This window comes from Ursus arctos, chromosome X (genome assembly GCF_023065955.2).
Source record: "Ursus arctos isolate Adak ecotype North America chromosome X, UrsArc2.0, whole genome shotgun sequence".
Classification (NCBI taxonomy): Eukaryota; Metazoa; Chordata; class Mammalia; order Carnivora; family Ursidae; genus Ursus; species Ursus arctos.
In genome coordinates this window covers 4,408,836-4,430,564 of record NC_079873.1, presented here as the reverse complement: position 1 = coordinate 4,430,564, position 21,729 = coordinate 4,408,836, and the positions used below count along the sequence as shown (strand labels likewise).

Sequence of the window (21,729 nt, the reverse complement as noted above, 5' to 3'; positions counted from 1 at the left end):
TTTAGTTCTGTTCATTGTTAAAAGTGTGATATCCCAATCTCCACCTACTCTTGTTGAATTATCTCTTTCTCCACAATTTTTTTTTTTTTTTACCAGTTTCTGTTTTATGTAATCGGGGCTGTGTTGCTGAGTTCACACATGTTTGTAATTACTGCATCTGTGGAATGCGGAATGACCTCTTTGTAAAATGTTTCTCTTAGATTTCTTTGTGTTGTTTCTCGTAAAGGTGTTTGTCTTGAGTCCATCGGTCTGCCTCTCTTTTCGTTGCTTGTGTTTACATTGGATATCTTGTCCATCCTTTAAACCTTCTGCACCTTTCGATCTAAAATGTGTCTTATAGACGCCCCATAGTTGGATCATGTCATTTTTCTTTCTTAAAATCCGTTCTGGCAGTCTTTACATAAACTTTTAATTGGGGAGTTTTAGCCATTTTCATAAAATGCCATTCTTTTTTTTTTTAAAGATTTTATCTATTTATTCATTCGACAGAGATAGAGACAGCCAGCGAGAGAAGGAACACAAGCAGGGGGAGTGGGAGAGGAAGAAGCAGGCTCATAGCGGAGGAGCCTGATGTGGGGCTCGATCCCATAACGCCAGGATCACGCCCTGAGCCAAAGGCAGACGCTTAACCGCTGTGCCACCCAGGCGCCCCCATAAAATGCCATTCTTGAGAAACTATGGTTTTGGTACGGCTTGTTGTTTCTGTCTTATTTCGTTGTTGTTCCTTTATTTCTCCACGACCGCCTTCTTGCACGTTCACTAGATATCTTCTCATATACCATTTTACTTCTCTTGTCGTTTCTTTCATTAGATGTGCGTTTAGTTATTTTCTTCACAGTTGCTCTGAAGATTGCAGTTAGCAACTTAACATGTGACCATCTAGTTTGCATTAATGCCAGCATAATTTAAGAAGTATATAAAAACTTTGCTGTGGGGGCGCCTGGGTGGCACAGCGGTTAAGCGTCTGCCTTCGGCTCAGGGCGTGATCCCGGCGTTATGGGATCGAGCCCCACATTAGGCTCCTCTGCTGTGAGCCTGCTTCTTCCTCTCCCACTCCCCCTGCTTGTGTTCCCTCTCTCGCTGGCTGTCTCTCTCTGTCAAATAAATAAATAAAATCTTTAAAAAAAAAAAAAAAAAAAACAAACTTTGCTGTGATACAGTTTCAGCCCCACCCCCTCCTTTGTGCTGTTGTTGTCATTAGGATTACATCTTTCTACATTATGTGCTCATAAGTAGAGATTTATAATTATTGCTTAATGCAGTTGTCTTTTACATCAGATAAGAAAAAAAGATTTACAAACAAAAACACATTTATCTTGTCTTGTATGTCCCCCACGGGCAAAATCACCCCCCCCCCCCCCCCCCCGTTTGTGAACCATTGCTTTAGGGTATAAAGATAGTATGATAGCATCCCCGTTGAACATAATTTACAAAGACTGCCAAAGGAATTTTTGAGTTGGTCATTGGATAATGAATCAAGAAACAACCGTTCATGTATAAGAAATATTGCGTGTTTAAGTATTTCCAAACTGTGCGTGAGGATATTTTCCAAAACAAAAAATAAATATGGATCATTCTTTGGTTACGTGCCACCTTCCGGTGAGAACTTTTCTTGGTGTGGTCAGCTGTATTCAAATCCTAAAAACAGTGCTGATGGAGAAGGGACATCCACGCATCATTGTAACAAGTCTCTAGCAATGCCATCAGTTTGACCTGGGGAGAACTCTTGTAGGAGAATGTGGTTGAGTTTACCAGGCTGAAGTGTCCGGGGGCATTAGGGCATTACGTACCATCACACCTCCTACGTACACACTGGTTTGCAAGTGGGTGACCAGAGCGCCAGCATGCTGTGTGGGCAGCGTTTCCAAGTCATCCTGGCGCAGACACAGAGCCATGTCCGTGCGTCCTACACCCTGACTCCCTGTGGTGGTGTTCGGGGATGGCTGCTGGCGCCCGGCAGAAGCTGCGGCCCGTGACTCTTGCTGGTGGAACCCCCGTGCGGAAGCAGGGGCACATCAGTGTGGGGCCCGTTGGAACAGCTGTAGCCTCCTTCCAGGAAACAGGAAAGCAAGCTGTAATAAGCATCTGCACCGTCTGAGATTCCGCTTTGAAAAATCTGTGTGGAAAAGGCAGGAGATGGGGCGGCCATCGATAGCTGGCCCTACAAGGAGAGTCATTTGAAAAGCCTTTGTTTCCATATGCGATCTGCTAAAAGCATGCTTTTAAAGAGAGAACAATATGCCTATACTGAGCATTTATCAATGTTACTCACATCCTTCTGGGGTCTTTCCTGTTCGTTATGTGTATCACCTTGTTGTACAAGTGGATAAAAACACACTTTATAGGATTTAAGGCTTGCTCCTCTTTGGACAGCTCACCCTTAAGATCGTGTAGCTCCCTTGAATTTACGACTCCACGCCCAGGCTCTTTGCCTCGGAGTACCATCCCACGGCTTTGGGGGGAAACCATGACACAGCATGCCAGAGAGAACGCCCTCCCCGTGGGATAGGCTCCAGGGTTCTGATGCAGCCTGCAACCTCCACTGGCCCCAGCCCCTCCCCAACACCTGTCTCCTCTGGGTCACCTCCCTGTGGGTCCTTTCTGTCTGGGGAGCCTCACCTTCCCATGCATGCAGCAGGCTGTCACCCCAGGAGCCACGGGGCCTCACCTCTTCAATTATTCCAGCTAGCCTGCCTTCCCCATAATTAAAGGCAAAAGAGGAGTGCAACCTACTTTTGGCCAGGATGATGTGGGCGTGGATAGACGACTCCCTGAGCTCCGTGGAGTATGTGGTGCCGGCCGGTGGTCCAATGCCTCGGGCCTGGAGAAGCGTGGGACTCAGGACAAGAGCTCGGGACGCACGGGGTGTGCCCTCCTAGACATGAGGCCTGACAAGGGTCCCCTGCTAGGATGCTCTTCTTGGCTTGCTTCACTCGTGTTTTCATTATTCACCGTTCTCCTTGTATTTTTACGTGCATCCTCTTGAGAGCCCCTTAGGAAGAGCACCTCTGGCTTCATTTCCAGCCGCACCTTACGATAACCACCGTGTGTGGAGCACATGCTCTCTTCTGGGCAATTTCTGCCAGTATATTTTGTCCTAAACCTTAGGGGACAGGGAACATCCTCCCTGTTGTACCATTGAGGAAGCTGACTCCTCAGTGGGTTTTTTCTTTGACAAGGTGACACGTCTAGGAGGTGGCAAAGCCAATGTGCGGATCCGTGTGTATGTATCTGGCCCCGTCGTCACTCCACCTCATCCATGGGCAGAGCTTCCCGCAGCTTCCGCAGTGCTTGCCCCCGAGACGCCCCTGCTTGGAAAGAGAGCTTCGCATGCTGCGGCAGGTGTGGCCGGTGATGACACAGGCCCCCTTCCCCATACCACTGTCCTCCCTGCCCGCGCATCCTGGCAGGATGCCCTCATAGCATTGGGCAAGCGTGCCCTTGTCTCCAGATGCCACAGCGATGTTTACATAGCCTGTGTGGGGGCAGCCGCCGTCAGGAAACAGCATCGCCCATAGCCACCGAGACAGGCGACCGGCTCCTGACACTCCCAACGCCCACCTCACTGATTTCCCAACACAGAAACAGGTGTTCTGTGTGGCTTTCAGATTCTAACACTTTGTCTTCTGTTTCTCAGGTGACGCTACCCTCTACGAGTGAGAATGGTACTGATCTTCCTGTAGCTTCTCTGTTACGGATGCCTTCAGATCCTGCCTGGCGCTGTTGTGGGCCCTTCTTCCACCAGCTGGAGGGGCTGAGGGTCCTCATAGATTTCGATGTAGGTGTGACAGGGGGCAGATGAAGGGTAGCAGGCCCTTTCGGGGACAGGTTCCCTGTAAGAAAAGCAGAGATTAATGTCCCTGTAGGACTCTGTAAGCTTATGGAACCCTCTGTGCTCCAATTTGGGGAGTTCTGCTCCAGGTTTAAGAGAAATCTTTGGGGAGAACTCCCGCTTGGGTGACTGCTCGCTTGTAGCCAGACTCTGGTAATACTTTCCCTTCGTTCCCTCCGCCGAAAAACTCCAGATGCAGGGGGCTCCGCAGCAAAGTGTTGCTACCCTCCCCATCTTCCAGATGAGTCTTTCCAATGAGACAGAACGAAACAGGGCAAACATGAGACCTGGAGCGTGCATTTGCACACGGAGGGCATGTGGGTTTAAGGAGATGAACCTTTCCAGCCCACGTGAGAATTCGGGTGCCGGCACACATCGGCTGTTCTGGGAGAGGCAGGTTTGCGTAGCATCTGGGAGCCCAAGTGAGGAATGCAGAGAGTGAGACTAGGTGACCCTTTCTCTGCCTCCTGTGTGGTATGGACAGTGTGCCCTGCCGGCATCAGGCTGCCCGTCTGAGAGCTGGCTACGGCATGCTCCTAGCACATACCACGGATGGTGGTCACAGATTCCAGTGCCGCTCACCCCGGGGGAGGTGCTGGCAATTATTGCCCCTCTTGGACTGATTATTCTCTGTCGCGTCACAGCCGTGAACTCTGATGACACGTTAGCCCCGCGGGTCTCACGCTTGGGCTGGCGTCAGATGCCTCCAAACGGCTCGTTACAGCCCACAGGGCCAGGGCCCCAGGCTCTCTGGCTCGGTGGGTCTGGGTGGATCCCAGAATTTGCACTTCCCCTCTAGCTCCCAGGGAATCCTGATGCTGCCGGGCTGCCCAGAGAAGCCCAGCTGGAGTCCCCGTGTCCGGAGCCGAGGGTATGTACAGAGGCCGCGCGGTGAAGTGACAGCTCGTGGACGGCATACGCCAGTGCGTTTCAATGCCCAATAGCCCACTCGCCTGGAATACGTGTCAGAGTCTCCGTTTCTTATTTATTTTATCCATTCATTCCTTTATTTCATTATCTTGATTCTAAACTGGCCTAATAGCACATATGGATCAGTAACATATCATTCAACATAAGAAAGCTATCAGCACCTTGTAAGGCAAGTCCAAGGCTGACTTTGGGAGATTTCTAACTTGAAAAGCACTTCGTTATCACCACCAAATCCCACAGTGATTTCCCTGAATTTCTGCCCATTTTAGAAAATACTTGTGTCTAATGTGGTAGTGTCTCAGAGCTCAGTAAATGTCGCCCTGTCTGCTTTTTGCCCCTCTGCCTCCGACGTTCCCTTCTCCCCATTGTTCTGTTCTCGGGGCCCATGCTGCATCCCAGTGCTGCTGCTGCTGGTTCCACAGCCAACCGATGCCCACGCCTCGCCTTTCCCCATCATGTCGGTACCTCCCTAGGGGCAGGAGGAAGAGCAGAACAGCATGCTCGGTGCACAGGACGCAGGAGGCACTGAACGAGAGGAGGCCCAGATGCTGGGATAAGTTACCTTATCCGTCTGTTTTTTACGTCTTCGTAAGAAAGGGAATGGGGTTATTTGTCCTGTGGTTTCCGTGAGAAGTGCTCTGTGTGATCGTTGGGGTGCGTGGAAGGTGTTTGGCGGCACCCATGGCTCATTGGGAACACGTGTACCTGACCTGGCACATGTCCAGGGGCACCTGGGATTTCCCTAGGGAAAGCTTGTGTTACACCTGAAATCCCGGGAAAGTCTTTATTTCTTCCTAGTCCAAACATACAAGACAACACTGCTACGTCGTCTGTTCTTGGGTACAAATGTCATGGTTTCTAACAGACAGCTTTCTTTCTGGTGGGCCGAGAACCATCTTCGTGGACGCTGTTTTCTATCTCCAACATTCTCGTACTGACAGCCATGGGCTGACCCCAGGGACAGCTCTGTATTTGACAACAGTAGGACCACGCTGTGCTCCCCATACCGTTTTTGACCTTGTATTGTAAACAGTGGCTCTCAGTGTCTGTTGTACTCTCGGGAAATCGTACTTCATCTGTCCTGTCCTGTGACGGCCGTACTATTAAGGCAGAGCTGAAACCCATGGGAAGGGTCATGTTTTACCTGTTGGGTGATTTTTGCTTTAGATTGTCTCAGTCCTGGAGGGCTCAGTCAGTTTTATGTAAGATGGACCATGTTTGGAGGACATAATGATAGTTTGGATGGATATTGGCACATTTCCTCCGCGACGGCGTAGGAATGACATTATGAGGGAAAGTCAAATCCCAAGAAACTCGAGTGGCGCTGGCCTTCCAGGGTAGCTTAACGTGTACAGTTGGATCAGTTTACATGGGATTCCACTCCAACACTCCAGGCAAGAATGTTTCCCAAACTCCCAAAAGTCCTGTGCCCCTCCGGAGTCCCTCCGTCTTGTCATCCCATCCCAAGGTAGCTGCTCGTGTGCTTATCAAACTGTAGATTAGTTGGCACTTGTGAGAACTTTATCTGATGTCTTTCGTTGCGTGTAATCGACTTGAGACGCATTCATGTTACCACGTGTACCGATAGGTTGTATTTTCCTTTTTATCGCTAGTGCTGCTACGGTCGGCGTTCAAGAAACCGCCAGACTGTTTTCCAAAGCGGTTGCTCTGCTGGGTTGTGTGTTAGTTTCTTACTGATGCTGTCACTCATGATCACAAATGGCTTCATGGCTAGTGGCTTAAAACAACAATTTATTATCATACTGTTCTGGAGGCCAGAAGGACCTCATTCTCGGTGAGGCCAGAGGGACCTCAGTCTCAGTGAGGCCAGGAGGACCTCGGTCTCGGTGAGGCCAGAAGGGACCTTGGTCTCGGTGAGGCCAGGAGGAGCTCGGTCTCGGTGAACCCAGAGGGACCTCATTCTCGGTGAGGCCAGGAGGAGCTCGGTCTCAGTGAGGCCAGAAGGGACCTCGGTCTCGGTGAGGCCAGGAGGAGCTCGGTCGAGACGGTGAACCCAGAGGGACCTCATTCTCGGTGAGGCCAGAGGGACCTCAGTCTCGGTGAGGCCAGGAGGACCTTGGTCTCGGTGAGGCCAGAAGGGACCTTGGTCTCGGTGAGGCCAGGAGGAGCTCGGTCTCGGTGAACCCAGAGGGACCTCAGTCTCGGTGAGGCCAGGAGGACCTTGGTCTCAGGCCAGAAGGGACCTCGGTCTCGGTGCAGCCAGAGGGACCTCAGTGTTGGTGCGGCCAGGGGGACCTCGCTCTCGGTGGGTTCAAATCCAGGTGCTGGCAGGGCTGCATCTGTCCCAGGGCTCTGGAGGAGACTCCGTTGTCTTGCCGTCCCAGCTCCTAGAGGCCTCCTGCATTCCTCGCCTCGCGCTCCTCCCTCACTCCCAGCCTCTGCTGCTGTGCTCAGCCCCCTCCTCTGACTCTGACCTGCCTGCCTCCCTCTGTAAACACTCTTGGTGATGACATTGTACCTGCTGCATCATCAGGGACCACCCCCATCTCCAGACATGTAACTTGACCACACCGCAAAGTCCCTTTGCCTTGTGACATACGATAGTCACAGTTTTTGGGGATTAGTTTGTAGACCTTCTACAAGGGGGGGACTGTTGTTCTATCTACGGCAGCTTTTTTCCCCTCATCCTTGAGTTGTAATGTTAGGTTCTTATATATTCTTGATGCAAGTCACACACACGTGTGTGTGTGTGTGGGGTGTAAATATTTTTTCCTCCATCTGTGGCTTGCCTTTTGTTTTCTTACTGGTGTCTTAATTTCGATGAAAGCCCCTTTGTACGTGTGTTCTCCTATGACTCTTGCTTTTTGTGTTCTGTGTATGAAAACATATAACCTGACATTCCAAGATGCCCTATGTTTTCTTCTACACAAGTTTTGTAGTTTGGGTTTTATATTTAGATCTATGATCCTGAGCACCAATGTTTCTTTTTTCCCATAATGCAGTTATATTTCCATACATATGTGTGTGATCCAGCAACATTTTTTGAATCAGTTCATCTTTTAAATGAGTTTTAAGGGCACCTGGGTGGCTCGGTTAAGTGTCCAACTATTGGTTTTGGCTCAGGTTGTGATCTTGGGGTCATGAGATTGAGCCCCACGTTGGGCTCCGAGTTCAGCGGGACATCTGCTTCTTTCCCTTTGTCTGTAGGTCTGTTCACACTCTCTCTCTTAAAATAAATAAATCTTTTTTTTAAAAATGAGTTTTAGAAATTGAGGATGGATTACCAGGAAAAAAAAAATCCTTAGAGCAATATCCATACCTACTAAGTGGAATAATTGATAATGCCAGTGAATCATGCCAAATGCTAATCAAAGGTTTTACTTTACAAAGGATGACTCAAATTGTTATTACTGCTCCTTATTTTAAGCAATCACGTTTATTATTACTCCTTTACGGTTCCAAACTGATGATAGCTTACAGCCATGGGAAGCGATACATCAAATACTTAAATACTTTTCTGTAAGCCTGCTAGAGCAAGCCAGCTTCCAGTTTGAAGCAAATATGACCGTGACTCATAATTTCATGCTTGTTAATTATTCATTTCTGTCGTTTATATCCCTACCTACAAGGAAGCACTACCTTTTACGTGGAGGCTCATTGGTAAAGGTTAAGTAGCCAGCACGGAGTCAATGCAAGCCTCTGTTTCCTGTGTGTATAAAGCTCTCGGAGCGTCAGTGGCCGTGGGAGAAAACACCTGAGTACTCACAGCAACTAAGAACCTGCTATGTTTGCCGGAGAACACCTGACCATCCTTCCCTTCCTCGTCTGTGCTCACCATCTTGTTTTCTTTCTCCTGCCCATACTGCCGGGAGTCCGTGTCCCAGCACACCCTCCCTCCCTGCCTGACTTCTGCATGCATGTCCGAGAGGACCTTTCTTGGCCACCCGCACATTGGGGTTAGCGGATGGTGACATTTCAGGGTCTTGAGAAATACTCACATTGATACATCGGCATTTTCTCATTCTTTTTGCAAAGTTTCTCAGACCTTTGTAGGTGTTTGCTCCTTTGTTTACTTTCTTCGACAAACATTAGTGAGCCGTTTGGTTCTGATACCATGGATTTATGTCACTTCCAGCAAAACCTGTTTAGGCCTCAATTACCAGGTTTTTCTCAGGGCCTGTCACACAGTAGGTACCCAATAAATATTCGTTTAATCGAATTGATCGTATGTCAAGAATATGCCATTGCTGTATACCCAGGATCGATGTCTGGTTCTTAAGATTGTTCATCTAGGCTTCTGCTCCATGGTGCCTGTCACATTTACTTGTGTAACACAAGGTGTTAACCAATTTATAAATATTTGTTCCAGAAGGACCTCTGTACTCAGCCATTTGAGACTCAGGTTGAATTTTAACTTGGGGGGGAGGGAATCAATTTATAAATCAAATTTATATTGATTTGGGTTCCCAATCAATTATATTGATTTGGGTTCCCAATCCCAAAATTGATTTGGGAACCCAATTATATTGAACTGGGTTCTAGTTTATACCGTTAGAGGTTTGTTGTTGTTGTTGTTGTTGTTGTTTTTTCAGTATCCAAAGCATAAATGAAATAGTATGTGTTTAGCAGTGAAGAACAGTGAGCAAATAATATTTTTGGATCACCAGTAATGAAGCAAAATGAGCAGACAGTACAACTGAATATCCAGGTAGCTTTATTGTGGCTTGTATCACCTGCTGTTTTTTCATGGAAGGAGATCTGGATAAAGACTTGCGGGAATCCTGAAAGAACATGTTTTTTTGTTTGTGACTTTCCACTGCACTACTTTCTTAAGAAAGCTTTCTGATGGTTGCTTGGGGGTGGGGGCAGGGGGGACTTCCTTTCCCTGTGACATAGTCACGTCTGGTTTTTGTTTAGACCCATCTTCACTCCGCTAAGGCTTTGGAGCGTTTCCTACAAAGCACCCTTCTTACGGCAGAATCCTCACGATCCGTAGCAGGATTAGGGAAAAGATGCGGACGGGGTTAGCTGGCAGGCCTGGAGCATGGAGCAGAGGGTCAGACTCAAATGCAGCCATGTTCGTGGCCACAGGGGTGCAACAGCTCTTTAAACCGCTCCCGTGTTTCCTGACGGTTGCACTTCCTTTTCCTAAGCAGCTCCTCATCCTCAAACAGGGTCTTTTCGGTGTGCCGGTGGCATGGGAATATTCCCTTCTGAATGGCCATAAACACAGCAAGGCTCAGAGGACGCAGGTGTTGCTGGGTAAAGAGACCTACTGGGGTGGGGGGAGAACAGTGCCAGGCAGCATCTGGGATCCCACCACCTGCCTGGGGAAATGGTAAAGGTTTGCTTATGGATCGCTGGGTGTCCAGGAAGACGTGGGAGCAGGCTGGCAGCATCCACCAAGGGCCTGTGGTCCCCGTGTTTGACTGCCTCAGTGGCTGTTTCCTTTAATGGGACCTGAGTGGGGCAAGCCAGCACAGTTTCTGCCCCTTCACAGCTCAGCAGGTGGCTTTCCAGGTTGGCATCTCGTGTGTTTAAGAGAGAGACATCTGCCCCCGGGAGTTGCATGCTTGTGTTTCCCCGTCTTGGGTCATGGCCCAGAAGCAGAGGACAGCAATCTTTGTGATGTTGAGCAAGGATGCACTATCAGGCAGCAAACTGCAGCCTTACGCACGAGAGACTGCTTATGCATACAGTGCCTGGGACCTAGGTGACCGCACAGCTCTGACCCCCAGTCCCACCCCCAGCCCCCAGCAGCTAGCCTGGATGCTGGAGCACGTCCTCTGCAGCAGGCACTGCCCACCACCTGCTCAGTCTGCAGTGACTACCAGCCTTCCGTGCAGGAAAAGCCACCAAAACCAGATATGCTCTCAAAACATACCACAGGAGGCCCTGCTTGTAGACACACCTCCTGCTCCCCCACCCCCACCCTGCAGCCTGTGGTCAGGTCACCTCCTCCTGGCTCCGAATGAGCAGCCTGGCCTGTTCTCATCTGAGGGCTCTTTGCTGACTTCCATGCTTCCTCTTGTGATTTAAGACTTTGAAACTCAAGGAGTGCCTCCTTCCTTCCCTTGCCAAGCCTCTACCAGAATCTGGTGTTTGCATACCTCCCTCTGTCCTCCTCTGGCTGTCCTGTAGAGCCTTCCTACAACCCCTGGGCTGACCGGAGCTCCTAGCAGATATGCTCCTCCATCCGTACACGAAGATGGCCTGCTTGGCCTTGGTGTGTCACAGCGACCTGGCCGATGGACAGACGGAGGTCAGCCTGCGCCAGCGGGAGAACGCCTGGGAGCCCTTCGGAGCCAGACAATAGCTCTGTCAGGAGGATCTGGGCCATGTGCCGTGTGCCAGGAGTTAAATCCTGTTGCCTGCAGTGACCTTACGAAACAGCTTTTGCCTTTAGGGTTCTAGGAATTATTAAGCAAGCTTGGCTGCCTTAAGAAGTCAAGAAAAGCCCAAGGCAACCGAGATATCAGATGGAGCGCTTTCAGGCGGCTTGGCTCCTGTCTCCTGTGAATCTCCAGGTTTCCAGGCCCACGACATGGAGAGCTCAGGGTTTCACATAACTGTGCCACTGACCCAATAGTCCAGTTTTGGAAAAGGACTCTTACTTTGCGATGATGTCCTTCACAGGGCTGCAGGTGCGTTCACTAGGGGGATTCAAATCCCGCCCTAGGGCGTGCAGATTGCAAATGAGAGACTTTGACAGCATGCAGACAGCAAATGAGGGAATTTGACAGCATGCAGACAGCAAATGAGGGAATTTGAGTAGCTGTTCTCCAAACAAGGTCGCCAGTGACAGGCTGTGACTCTGGGTTCGCTGGTCCCAGTGCTGGAAATTGTGTTCTTGATTTCCAATTAAGAGAAAAATGAACCGATGAACTAATTCTTTCAATATGCTATGTTCCAGTAAACGGTCTATACTTTTATTCTTTAAAAGAAAGTGTAGTGAGTTAGGTGTTTTTTCAAAGCAGGTGAGCCCTTGCCGTGTGTAACCGTGTTGTGCAGAGTATCCCCTAGCTGGTTCCTCTCCTCCGCAGGGGCACCCAGTTCACTCGGTTAACCGACAACTCCAGTTGCTTGAAGTCATTTGCTGGCGTCAACTTCAGAAAGAACAGGGCATATTCAGAATTTCTTACTTTAAAAATTTTTTCTTCCACTAAAAACGTATTAAAATAGATCTCATTTGGAGGTAAAGGAAGGAAACAAAATCAACATTGGGATTAATGTCATAGGTGATTTTTTTCCTTAATTTACACTCATAAGTGTATATATGTCATTATCGAAATTATGCTTTTCTTGAAGTTGATCCATTTTTAAAATCACTGACATTATAAAGCACAGGACTTGAGTAAACACGTTATGTTAGTTAAGTGGTTTTCAACTTCAGCACACACCCGACTCGCCTGGGGGTGCTCGATAAAACACACATTGTAGGGCCCCACCCCAAATTCTGAGTCTGCAGATCTGGGGTGGGACCAGGAATTTGCATTCCTGATAACTGCTTCTCTGGGGACCACACTTTGAGAATCAGTGCAGAAAATCAGAAACTAGTGATAGAATATCCTAGGGGGACAGAATCAGTAGATAGAAAATATCTGTTAGGGGGCACCTGGGTGGCTCAGTCAGGTATGTGTCTGCCTTCGGCTCGGGTCATGATCCTGGGGTCCTGGGATCCTTGCTTAACGGGGAGCCTGCTTCTCCCTCTCCCTCTGCCACTCCCCTTGCTCCTGCTCTCTCTCTCTCACAAATAAATACATAAAATCTTTTAAAAAATAAATAAAATCTTAAAAAAAAAAAGAAAGGAATATCTGTTCAGCAGTTACCAGTCACCAACTATATGTTATCGAAACAGCTTAGAAAAATGACACCCCCACATTTATCAAGCAGTATTCTATTCTGGGTATTTATTATTAAAGCTGATTCACAGTTAAAATATGGAGTGTTCGCCCCATTCGAAAACACTGCTACATTTGTGAGTGAGAGAAAGCCCTCAGTCACTCCATTGTCATCTTCTGATCTACCGGCTCTGACAATTTGATTTTCACTCAGCATGGGCTCTTCCGTGTAAAAATGTATTTGTATCTTCGAGGAACTAAGCTGTCACACAAAACACTGGCCTTTGATCACTGCACTTCCTTTCTGTGTTTGGAAATAATAAAAGTGCAACTATTTTGGAGATAACATTAAGTTTTGAGAAGAAGCATTTACTTGCTTTGTCGTGCTCTGCAAGGTACCGCGGGTATAACTTGGCTGATGAGTAATCATTGATGTGGGTTCCGAATCCCTTTTCCAAACCTTGTGGAGCCAGTTGTATTTAGATGTTTCTGTTACCAATTTTAAAATATAATGTGTATACTGTGCGATATATATACTCTCCGTGGGGCAGGGTCTGGGGCAGGACCCAGAAGCAAACCCCTAGCTATTCCTGTAGAGAAGGGTGTGAGGGTTCACGGGAAGTAAACATTAAACCCTCCTTGTGCCAGTCCAGGTCAGATGTCGCTGCTGAATGAAGACGTGTCAGTTTGCAGAAGTTTATGGATTAAGGAATTGCAAATGAGGGATCATGTTCTTGTATCGGGCCAGGCAGTAGTGAACAAGTGTTTATGAAGCGAGTTTCATATGCCTATGAGGTGCAGTACTTTTGTGAAAACGTTGCAAAGAGTAAACGGTTGGTGTTTTTTTTTTTTTTTTTTAAGGAAACTGTGTCTCACGAGGCCCTGTGACGTGTCAGATGAAACAGGTCTTCGCCCTTACTAGAGCATTGCTGTACAGAGAGAAAGCAGGGCTTGTGGTTTCCCAACTCCAGGATGCATGCTGGTGACAAACCTTCTGCACATCAGGTGCGGGGCAGACGTCCCCCCCAACAAGGGTTCTGCATGATGATGCTGGAGTTGATCCTGCATCCTCAGAACTTGGCATAGACTATTGCACATAATTGTCACAACCACCCAGAAGGTGTGCCGTGGCCCCGTTACCATCCCCAGTTCTGCAGATTCATAACCTGAGGCCCAGCCAGGGGCTGACCACCTGTTGGCAGATTTCTGTGGCTTCTCAGCTGCAGGGCAGGGTCGCAGACCCAGGTACCTGGCTTCAGAGCACCTGCTGCCGTCCACCCCTAGCATCTGGTCACACCCAACCCTGCAGGCCAGCGGTGGCCAGGTACCAGTGCTACCCCGGGTGGAAACTACAAGCCAGGAGCCTTAAAAACCTGTCCCGGGACTGGCAGCTAAACAGTGGCCAAGCTGGGAATTTACTGTTCAGCTTTCAGATTCCTGATGCCCACACTTTCTCCCAATACCTCATTCCAGCTCTTGGAGCACAAAGGGTATGGGCAGAGAAATCGGTCTTATTTATTTATTTTTTAAAGATTTTATTTATTTGAGAGAGAGAGCACAAGCAGGGGGAGCAGCAGAGGGAGACGGAGAAGCAGGCTCCCCACTGAGCAGGGAGCCCAGTGTGGGACTCGATCTGGGTCCCAGGATCATGACCTGAGCCGAAGTCAGACGCCCAACTGACAGTGCCACCCAGGCGCCCTGAGAAATCAGGTCTTATGATACATGGTTAACAATGACACGTTGATAAAGGAGTTTTGCTATGAAGCAATGCGACTCCTTCTTTTTAAAGTGCAGTTAGGCTCCTGTTTGCACAGTCCAGGGGCTCAGCTTCCTGTAAGAGAGACGTGGGGAAACACCCTCTCCCCTTACAACCTTATAGGGTAAAATGCACATTGGCTCTGGGAGCCAGGGAGGGACTCAGCAAACATTTCAGTACATGAGCGATGAGAAGAAAATGACAGTTCTAGAATCCCAGTCATAGAGGCCACCGTGCAGGACACCAAGGCCTTCCTACAGGAGCAGAAGCAGGAATGCCTTCTGCATCAGTTCAATGACTTTAAACCTAAATGTCTCATTTCCCCACCTGGGAGGGCAGCATGCTACCCATGACGACACGTGCCTTGCGGCCACCGTGCCCAGATTGCCAGGGTCCTGGCTCCCGTCTGACGCCCTCCTGTCCCCACGTACCCGATCAGCTCACCTGCAGCAGCTCCCCACTGCTGCATGGGCTCCCTCTTCCAAGCCGCAGGGAGGTTGGCCTTACAAGGAACGTTTTTCTAACACACCTGGGGACGGCAGCAGCTTACCTTGCCATACACGTTACAATGGTGTTCTTGTGAAATAACGCAGAAGCAAGTTGCAAAGCTTGGGCCTCACTCCCTCGCTTCTGAACAGGGGGACCCCATGCCCCCGGTAGCTAGGCACGGTGTGTCATGCACGTCTTTCTTGCCCGTCTTTGGAACTGTTTCCTTTCAAACCTCTGTCCCTTTAATTCCTAAGTATGCCGTGGGATCCGAGGAGTTTACTTACTTGTTTAGATCCTCGCTTATTCACCGAGGATTTGGGATGATTTTATCTACATTGTGAGGAAAAGTGGTCTGCACCGTCTCATGCAGATTTATAATCCCACAGCTCAGTGTCTTTTAAATTAAAAGCTCTGACACGAGCCTTTAAATAAACACTGTTGAAAGCATTTTAAAGGCCATCGCTGTGTTTCTGTCTTTGGGATTAGTATTTCTTTCACATCCCTTTCTTCTCCGTTGTCCATTTGCGTTAGCAGGAGTCCCCGAATGCCACCTCCATCTTCCGCCAGGCCTCTCTCTGCTGCTTCTCCCTGCATGCTCGACTTTGCTTTTTAGACCCCACACTAGTTTCTCGCTCACTTGGTTCCTGGAGTTTCTTCGTTGCAGACTTGTCTCAAGTACTAGAGGAAAATGTGCACGTGAAGAAAGTAAACGTGTACATCACTGCCTGTTTGTCCTCCTCCTTCCCATAGCGCCCTCCTCCGACCCCTCCCAGGGGTGCACCCAAAAGGAGCATTTGTTACCGGAGACCCTCGGCCACAGAAGGCTTGAGAAGGCCTTTCTGCTGTCGATGGCGACGGGGAGGAGCCAGCCTTCCCTCCGTTGTCTGCCTTCTTCAGGAAGGGTACGTGCAGGTGCAGCGTGCGTTCTAGAAAACCCTGAGTCACTCGGGTGGCTGTCCCAACCGTGCTTGTTCTACAGATGACCCCGGAAGGGTTTCCTTAAAGCCTCACCATCTTCTGTGCCGGCAAAAGAAAACAAAACCACAAGAGGCATTTCCTACTGCAGAGGTGATGTGAAACAAGGGTGGGGGAGCTGAGATCTGTGTGTTCTGGGCGTTACCCAGTGCCACGGGAAAGTGCAGCCTGTGCTGGACAAGCAAGGGGCCCAGGTGGTTCAAGTGCTGACAATGAAATTCTACCTGACACTTGTCTCCGGGGAGTTTTGCCTCAGAAAGCAGAAGGAAGAGAAAAGCTCTTCCTGCTGCTGATTGCTGTCAAGACCAGGCATCCCACCCCGGTGCTGAGGGTTCCAGGCTGGTCCAGGGAAAGGAGGCCATACAGAGGTCCTAGCAGAATGCATTCAGAGGGGCGGTGGGAGGAGGAGCAGAGTTGGAAGCCAGGGGACGCAGGCATGGGGGCTGGAGGCAGCCCACCCTGAAAGCTGAAAGAAGAGCCGGGGTCCTACGGAGCAGCCGGTGCTGATCCTGAGAGCCCACAGGGGAGGCGGCCAGGGGACCTGCCCAGCCCCAGTCCAACCCAGAAGAACCAGAGATCCCCTAACAGGTGCACACTGGGCCCACGGACAGGGCCCCCCGGTGGGCGTGCTGAGCCCACAGAGACGTGTGAACGGTGACATCCACAAAGCCGGCAGCAAACAGGTGGTGGGGGCACTGTGTTGTGCAGGCATCTGTTGACCTGTGGGAAAGATGCACACAGACCGCACCGGCAACACAGCCACGGCTCGCAGGAGACAGCACCATGCCTCCTGCCATCTGCTGGCTCGGGGAGGCTGCAGTGTGCGCCCGGCAGCCCTCAGACTGGGCATCGGGGAGGAGCAGAGATCTCCGGGTGAAACCAGCCATGCACGGGTGGCACCCTGACAACTTTCAGAACCGATTCAGGCAATCCCAGATAGGCACGCAGGGCTATGTGCACATCAGTGCACATGAACACGTAGGTGAGTGTGAACATCTGTACGTGTAGACAGACCCATGTGTGTGGATCCTCCCTTGCAGCACGCCCACACCGGGGCCTCTCCTCTCTCTGCCTGTGCCCAGTCTCTTGACATCACTGTGTGCTAGGATTCCATATACTGTCTCCCATGCAGAAGAAGAGGTGGTCTTGTTATTGGGTCAAACCATACAAGTTCAGTCTAGAATGTGCATCACTCATACTGCTTCACGCCCCGCATGTCAGCCTTCCTGCTGAAACGAGAGCAGGGTGGTCCATCTCCTAAACCAGTCGGAACCGGAAATCTGTGTGTCTTCCAAGTCCTGTGTGCCCCACCTCCCGTCCGTCATGTCCTGGCTTCACCGAGTGTCTCTGTTGATGCCACAGCCAAGAGCGAGGCCAGGGCCCGCGGCAGAGCCTCTCTGTGTTCCTTTGCACACCTGGGCTCAGGGTTACCAGCACACATTCAGCCCCCTGTGACTTGCCTGGTCTGGAAACACTTGCCTTTGGGAGACAGTCATCAGTTCTCAGGCACTTGCCCCACGTTTGGATTTTCAGTGAACTGATCTTTCTCTAGGGGCCCATGGTGGACACAGTGATGCCTGTCACGGTGACAGCTATCGTTAATGGGCCCGCCCCGAGACTCGGACACACACTCTGAGAATATTACTGAGTGTCCAGTCCTCACACTGGTATGATCGTACGTCTTGGGGGTAGTAGTGCGAGGATCCCTGCCATTATGTACAAAGTAGATGAGGACATTACCGTGGCTCATGGCTTTGGTAGTGCTGGCATCGGTCAGTACTGTTAACACTGCTGATGTATTAAATACATAGGGACGTAAACGTAAATAAATGTAAATATAGTGAGTACCACTTACCATGCTGTATTTAATTTACTATGCTATATAGTTCCCCTTCGACGCTTGTTAACCTGGAAAGGGCCCAGGATGCTAACTACGTTGTCTGAGGCTTTACTGCTTAGAAAGTCTCCAGCTGGGATCCAATTCCCAGACTGACCTGAATTTCACCATGACACGCAGCCTTGTGAAATAATAGAAACCGTATGTATTGGTCTGTGCTCCCAGTTCCTAGCACAGAGCTGCCCAAAGCCTGGAAATGTCCTAAGTGATAATAAGATCAGTAGGAGCATCTTTGCTCTAACGTTTGCCGTCTGACCCTGCTTCCCGGTACCAATTCCTAAATCCCTTGTCCTTCGCTGAGGGACAGGAGCGTCTTCTGTTCTGTAGAGGCCATCCTTGGCGGGTTCCTCCGCTGGGGCTGGCCAGTACAAACACCAAGGCGTGCTGGGAAGCTTGGAACTCCGCGTTCCAGCCCCATCCTCCAGATGGGGGAGCAGGGCTGTAAGTGGGCTTGATGATACTTCTCGTCTCTGTGATGAAGCCTCCATGAAAACCCCAAAAGTACGGGGGTCCTGAGAGGTTCCCCGTTGGCGGACACGCGCAGGTGCTGGGAGAATGGCGAACTGGAGAGAACATGGGAGCTCCGTGCCCTTCCCTGCACACCTCGCCCTGTGCAACTCTACCCTGTGCGTGTTTCTCTGTATCCTTGGTCACATCCTTGTGTAATACACGGGGGAACGGTAAACTTTTCCTGGGCTCTGGGAACCACTCCAGCAAATCGGTGGAACCAAGAGCATGTTGTGAGATCCCCTTCCCACCTACAGCACAGGTGACAACTGGGACTTGGAATTGGCATAGCAGGGGGTATTGGGGGCAGACCTATGGGACTGAGTACCTTCTATTTTCAGTATGACCGATACACAGTATCTTATAGTTTCAGGCTTATATAGTAGTGATTCTGGTAATCATATATTTCCATGCATTACAAAATGATCGCTACAGTCAGTCCTGTTAGCATGTGTGTAGCATGCAGAGTTATTACAGAAGCATTGACTGTGTTCCCCGCGCCATGTTCCCCATCCCTGTGACTTATTTCATACGTGCAGTGTGTACCTCCGAGTCCCCTTCACCTGTTTCACTCATCCCCCCGACCCGCTCACCCCTCTGGCAACCACCGCTACGTTCTCTGTGTTTAAGACTCTTCACTTTCTTGGTTTTTATCTTTGAAGTTTCACTATGTGAGTGAAATCAAACAATCTCTGTCTTTGTCTGACTTTGCATAACACCGTGTAGGTCTCCCTATGTTCTTGCAAATGGCAAGGTTTCGTTTCTTTTAAGTAGTATTTTCTTCTGTATACCGTCCTTATCCATTCACTTATTGATGGATGGTTGGGTTCCTTCCATATCTTGGCTATTGTAAATAATGCTCAATGAATATGGGGTGCATTTGTCTTTTATTTTTAAGATATTATTTATGTATTTGTCAGAGAGAGCACAAGCAGGGGGAGCGGCAGGGAGAGGGAGAGGGAGAAGCAGACTCCCCACTGAGCAGAGAGTCCAATACAGGACTCGATCCAGGACCCTGAGATCATGACCTGAGCTGAAGGCAGATGCTTAACAGACTGAGCCACCCCGGCGCCCTATGCATATGTCTTTTTGAATTAGCATTTTTGTTTTCTCCAGGTAAGTACCCAGAAGTGTGATTGCTGGACTCTACAGTAGCTCTGTTCTGAACTTGTGGAGAAACCTCTGCAGTGTTTTCCAGAGTGTCTGCACCAGCTCGCATCCCCACGAACAGTGTGCGGGGTTCCTGTTTCTCCACATCCTGACCACTCTTGTTGTACTTGTGTTTCCGATAGCAGCCAGTCTGACTGGTGTGAGGTGATGTCGTGACGGTTTGGGACACGTTACCTGTAGGATCTGACACAGTGTCAGAAGCGAGTGGAACTGCCAGGTGTCTGGCGGGTGTCTCGGACTTGCTGGGTGTGGGAAGGCCCCCCTCCCACACACACAGCGGGCATGAGAAGGGCTCTCAGTGAGTTCAGTGAGAGAGCAGTGGAGCAACGCGAGCCCGTGCAGACGTGCTCCGTGCTCACACGGGAGCTTCACAGCAGCGGCCGTGGCCAGGTGCACCTGCTGTGTGCACGGCCACGGGGCAGTGGAAGTGTGCCCACACTGACCCTTGCATGATGCCCGCTGGAGGCAGCTTCAGCACCAGGTGATGCCGTCACGTGATGTTGGAGGACCTTCACCGCCCCAGGCGCACATGTAGGCCCAAATGCATCCATCTTTATATCAAAGATTAACCATAAAATGTTCATTTGTTTCCCCATTTTTAACTTTGCAGATTGCAGCTGTGAGCACACTGCAGCAAACGGAGGGGCAGCGACCCAGGGCACTGTGGTCCGAGTGACCGGCAGCATTTCCAGCATTTCCGTAGATCTCCGTGCACATGCCCACGATACGTGCTGATCTAGCAGGGCCTCCACATGAACACGCACGCACCCCTAAACGTCGCCGTATCTCTCTTTCTGCAGACACCGAACGGCTCTATTCAGTGGTGTTCCAAGAAATCTGTGACCGCTATGGAAAGAAGTACAGCTGGGATGTCAAGTCCCTTGTTATGGGAAAAAAGGCACTGGAGGCGGCCCAGATCATAATAGACGTCCTGCAGCTCCCCATGTCCAAAGAGGAGCTGGTGGAGGAAAGCCAGGCGAAGTTGAAAGAAGTATTCCCCACGGCGGCTTTGATGACAGGTACCGCCCCCTCCCGTTTGACGGGATTATACTCCTGCGCCTTCGCCTTCGCAGTGTTGCTGTAAATCATGGTCAGCGGCCGGTGGCGGGCTGGCTTTGCATCTTCTTTTGTCTTGGTACCTTCTCAGAAAAATCTCCTCTTGGGTGAGGCTCACAGCTCCTCCGGAGAGAGTTTGGTTAATCCTGTGCTGTGATTCCGTCTTGTCTTTTTTAAGGGCTTTTAAACATAATATGCATTCCTTTCACTGAGTTGCAAGGTCCAGAAGCGTTTGAACTGTGTTTGTTTCAATATTATATAAACATTATATTCATGACGGGATTGCTTCAAAGTCTGATAGGTGGCTTTGCCGTCTCCTGTTCAAAATCAGGTACAGGATTATCTTAGCGACTCTTTAAACGTTAACAAATGAAGGATGAGCAAGCCACTAAATCTCCCCCAAAGAACGTTAATTTTTTTTCTTTTTTTTTTTTAAGTTAAGGGCATAATTCATCTTCAACGTGTCTGTTGGTATGCCCTTCACCCTGTTCTTTACTTGTTTTCCTTTGAAAGCAAAGATGACTTTTCTCCCTGGGGGCTTGTTAACGGAAGATCGATCAGAACTGAATTGTCTGCTGTTTCTTACTAAAGGTGAGAAGGTCAAGAATGTTCTAGATTGCAGGGCCGAAAAATGCTTAAAAATGGAGTGCAATTTTAAGAATCTTCCAGGGAGAAAGGTGACTACTCCATCTATGGGATTCCTGGTGCGAGGGGAGAAAAAAATTTCAGTTATAGCAGTAATTTTGGATGTACAGTTGTATTAATGTGAATCGTAGTCATTTTTGAAACATGGGTTTTTTGGAAATATTTATACATCCATCCAAAGGTACAGATTGAATAACGCTGGAAGTAGAGAGTTTCCTGGAAAGGCCCAGCTAACGCCAGCGCCTGTGTGACCTAGAAACCATGTGGGCTGTGCTTAGATGACACGTATATGTGAATGTCAGGCGTGGGTACGTGTGATACACACTGTGTGCGTCTGCTCCCGTCCTGCGCCCTTTGCACATGGAGGTACCCTGACAACCCTTCATGCTGGAAACACATCCATACAGCTCATTTTTTAAAGTTTTTTGTTTGTTTGTTTTTGTTTTTTTTTTAATCTGAGGGAGAGAGAGTGCACAAACCGGGGGGAGGGTCAGAGAAAGAGGGACAAGCAGGCTCCCCGCTGAGCAGGCAGTCCCACCGCACATGGGGCTCAATCCCAAGACCCTGGGACCATGACCCGTACGGCTCATTTTTAAAATCACAGTTAAAAACAGATGCAGTGAAACTTACCATCTCATCCATCTTCAGGTGTCCAGTTAGGTGGCATAGT

General features: G+C 49.6%; 1 protein-coding gene across 7 annotated transcripts in view; it reads left to right on the top strand.

Annotated features, from left to right (window-relative positions):
- LOC130541809 (pseudouridine-5'-phosphatase-like) overlaps positions 1-21,729 on the top strand; it is a 584,313-nt gene that overhangs the window by 18,091 nt on the left and 544,493 nt on the right. For 5 of the 7 annotated variants that reach the window (XR_008958517.1, XR_008958518.1, XR_008958516.1 and 2 more), the window contains exon 2: positions 20,159-20,377. Coding sequence is in view for 4 of the 7 variants with exons in the window: in XM_057309956.1 (XP_057165939.1) it covers positions 20,159-20,377 (219 nt within the window). In the remaining 3 variants the exon portion in view is untranslated. Of the gene's footprint in view, positions 1-3,638; positions 3,779-20,158; positions 20,378-20,927; positions 21,006-21,729 lie in introns of those variants that run through there. The other 2 variants (XM_057309957.1, XM_048213640.2) reach the window with 2 other exon arrangements.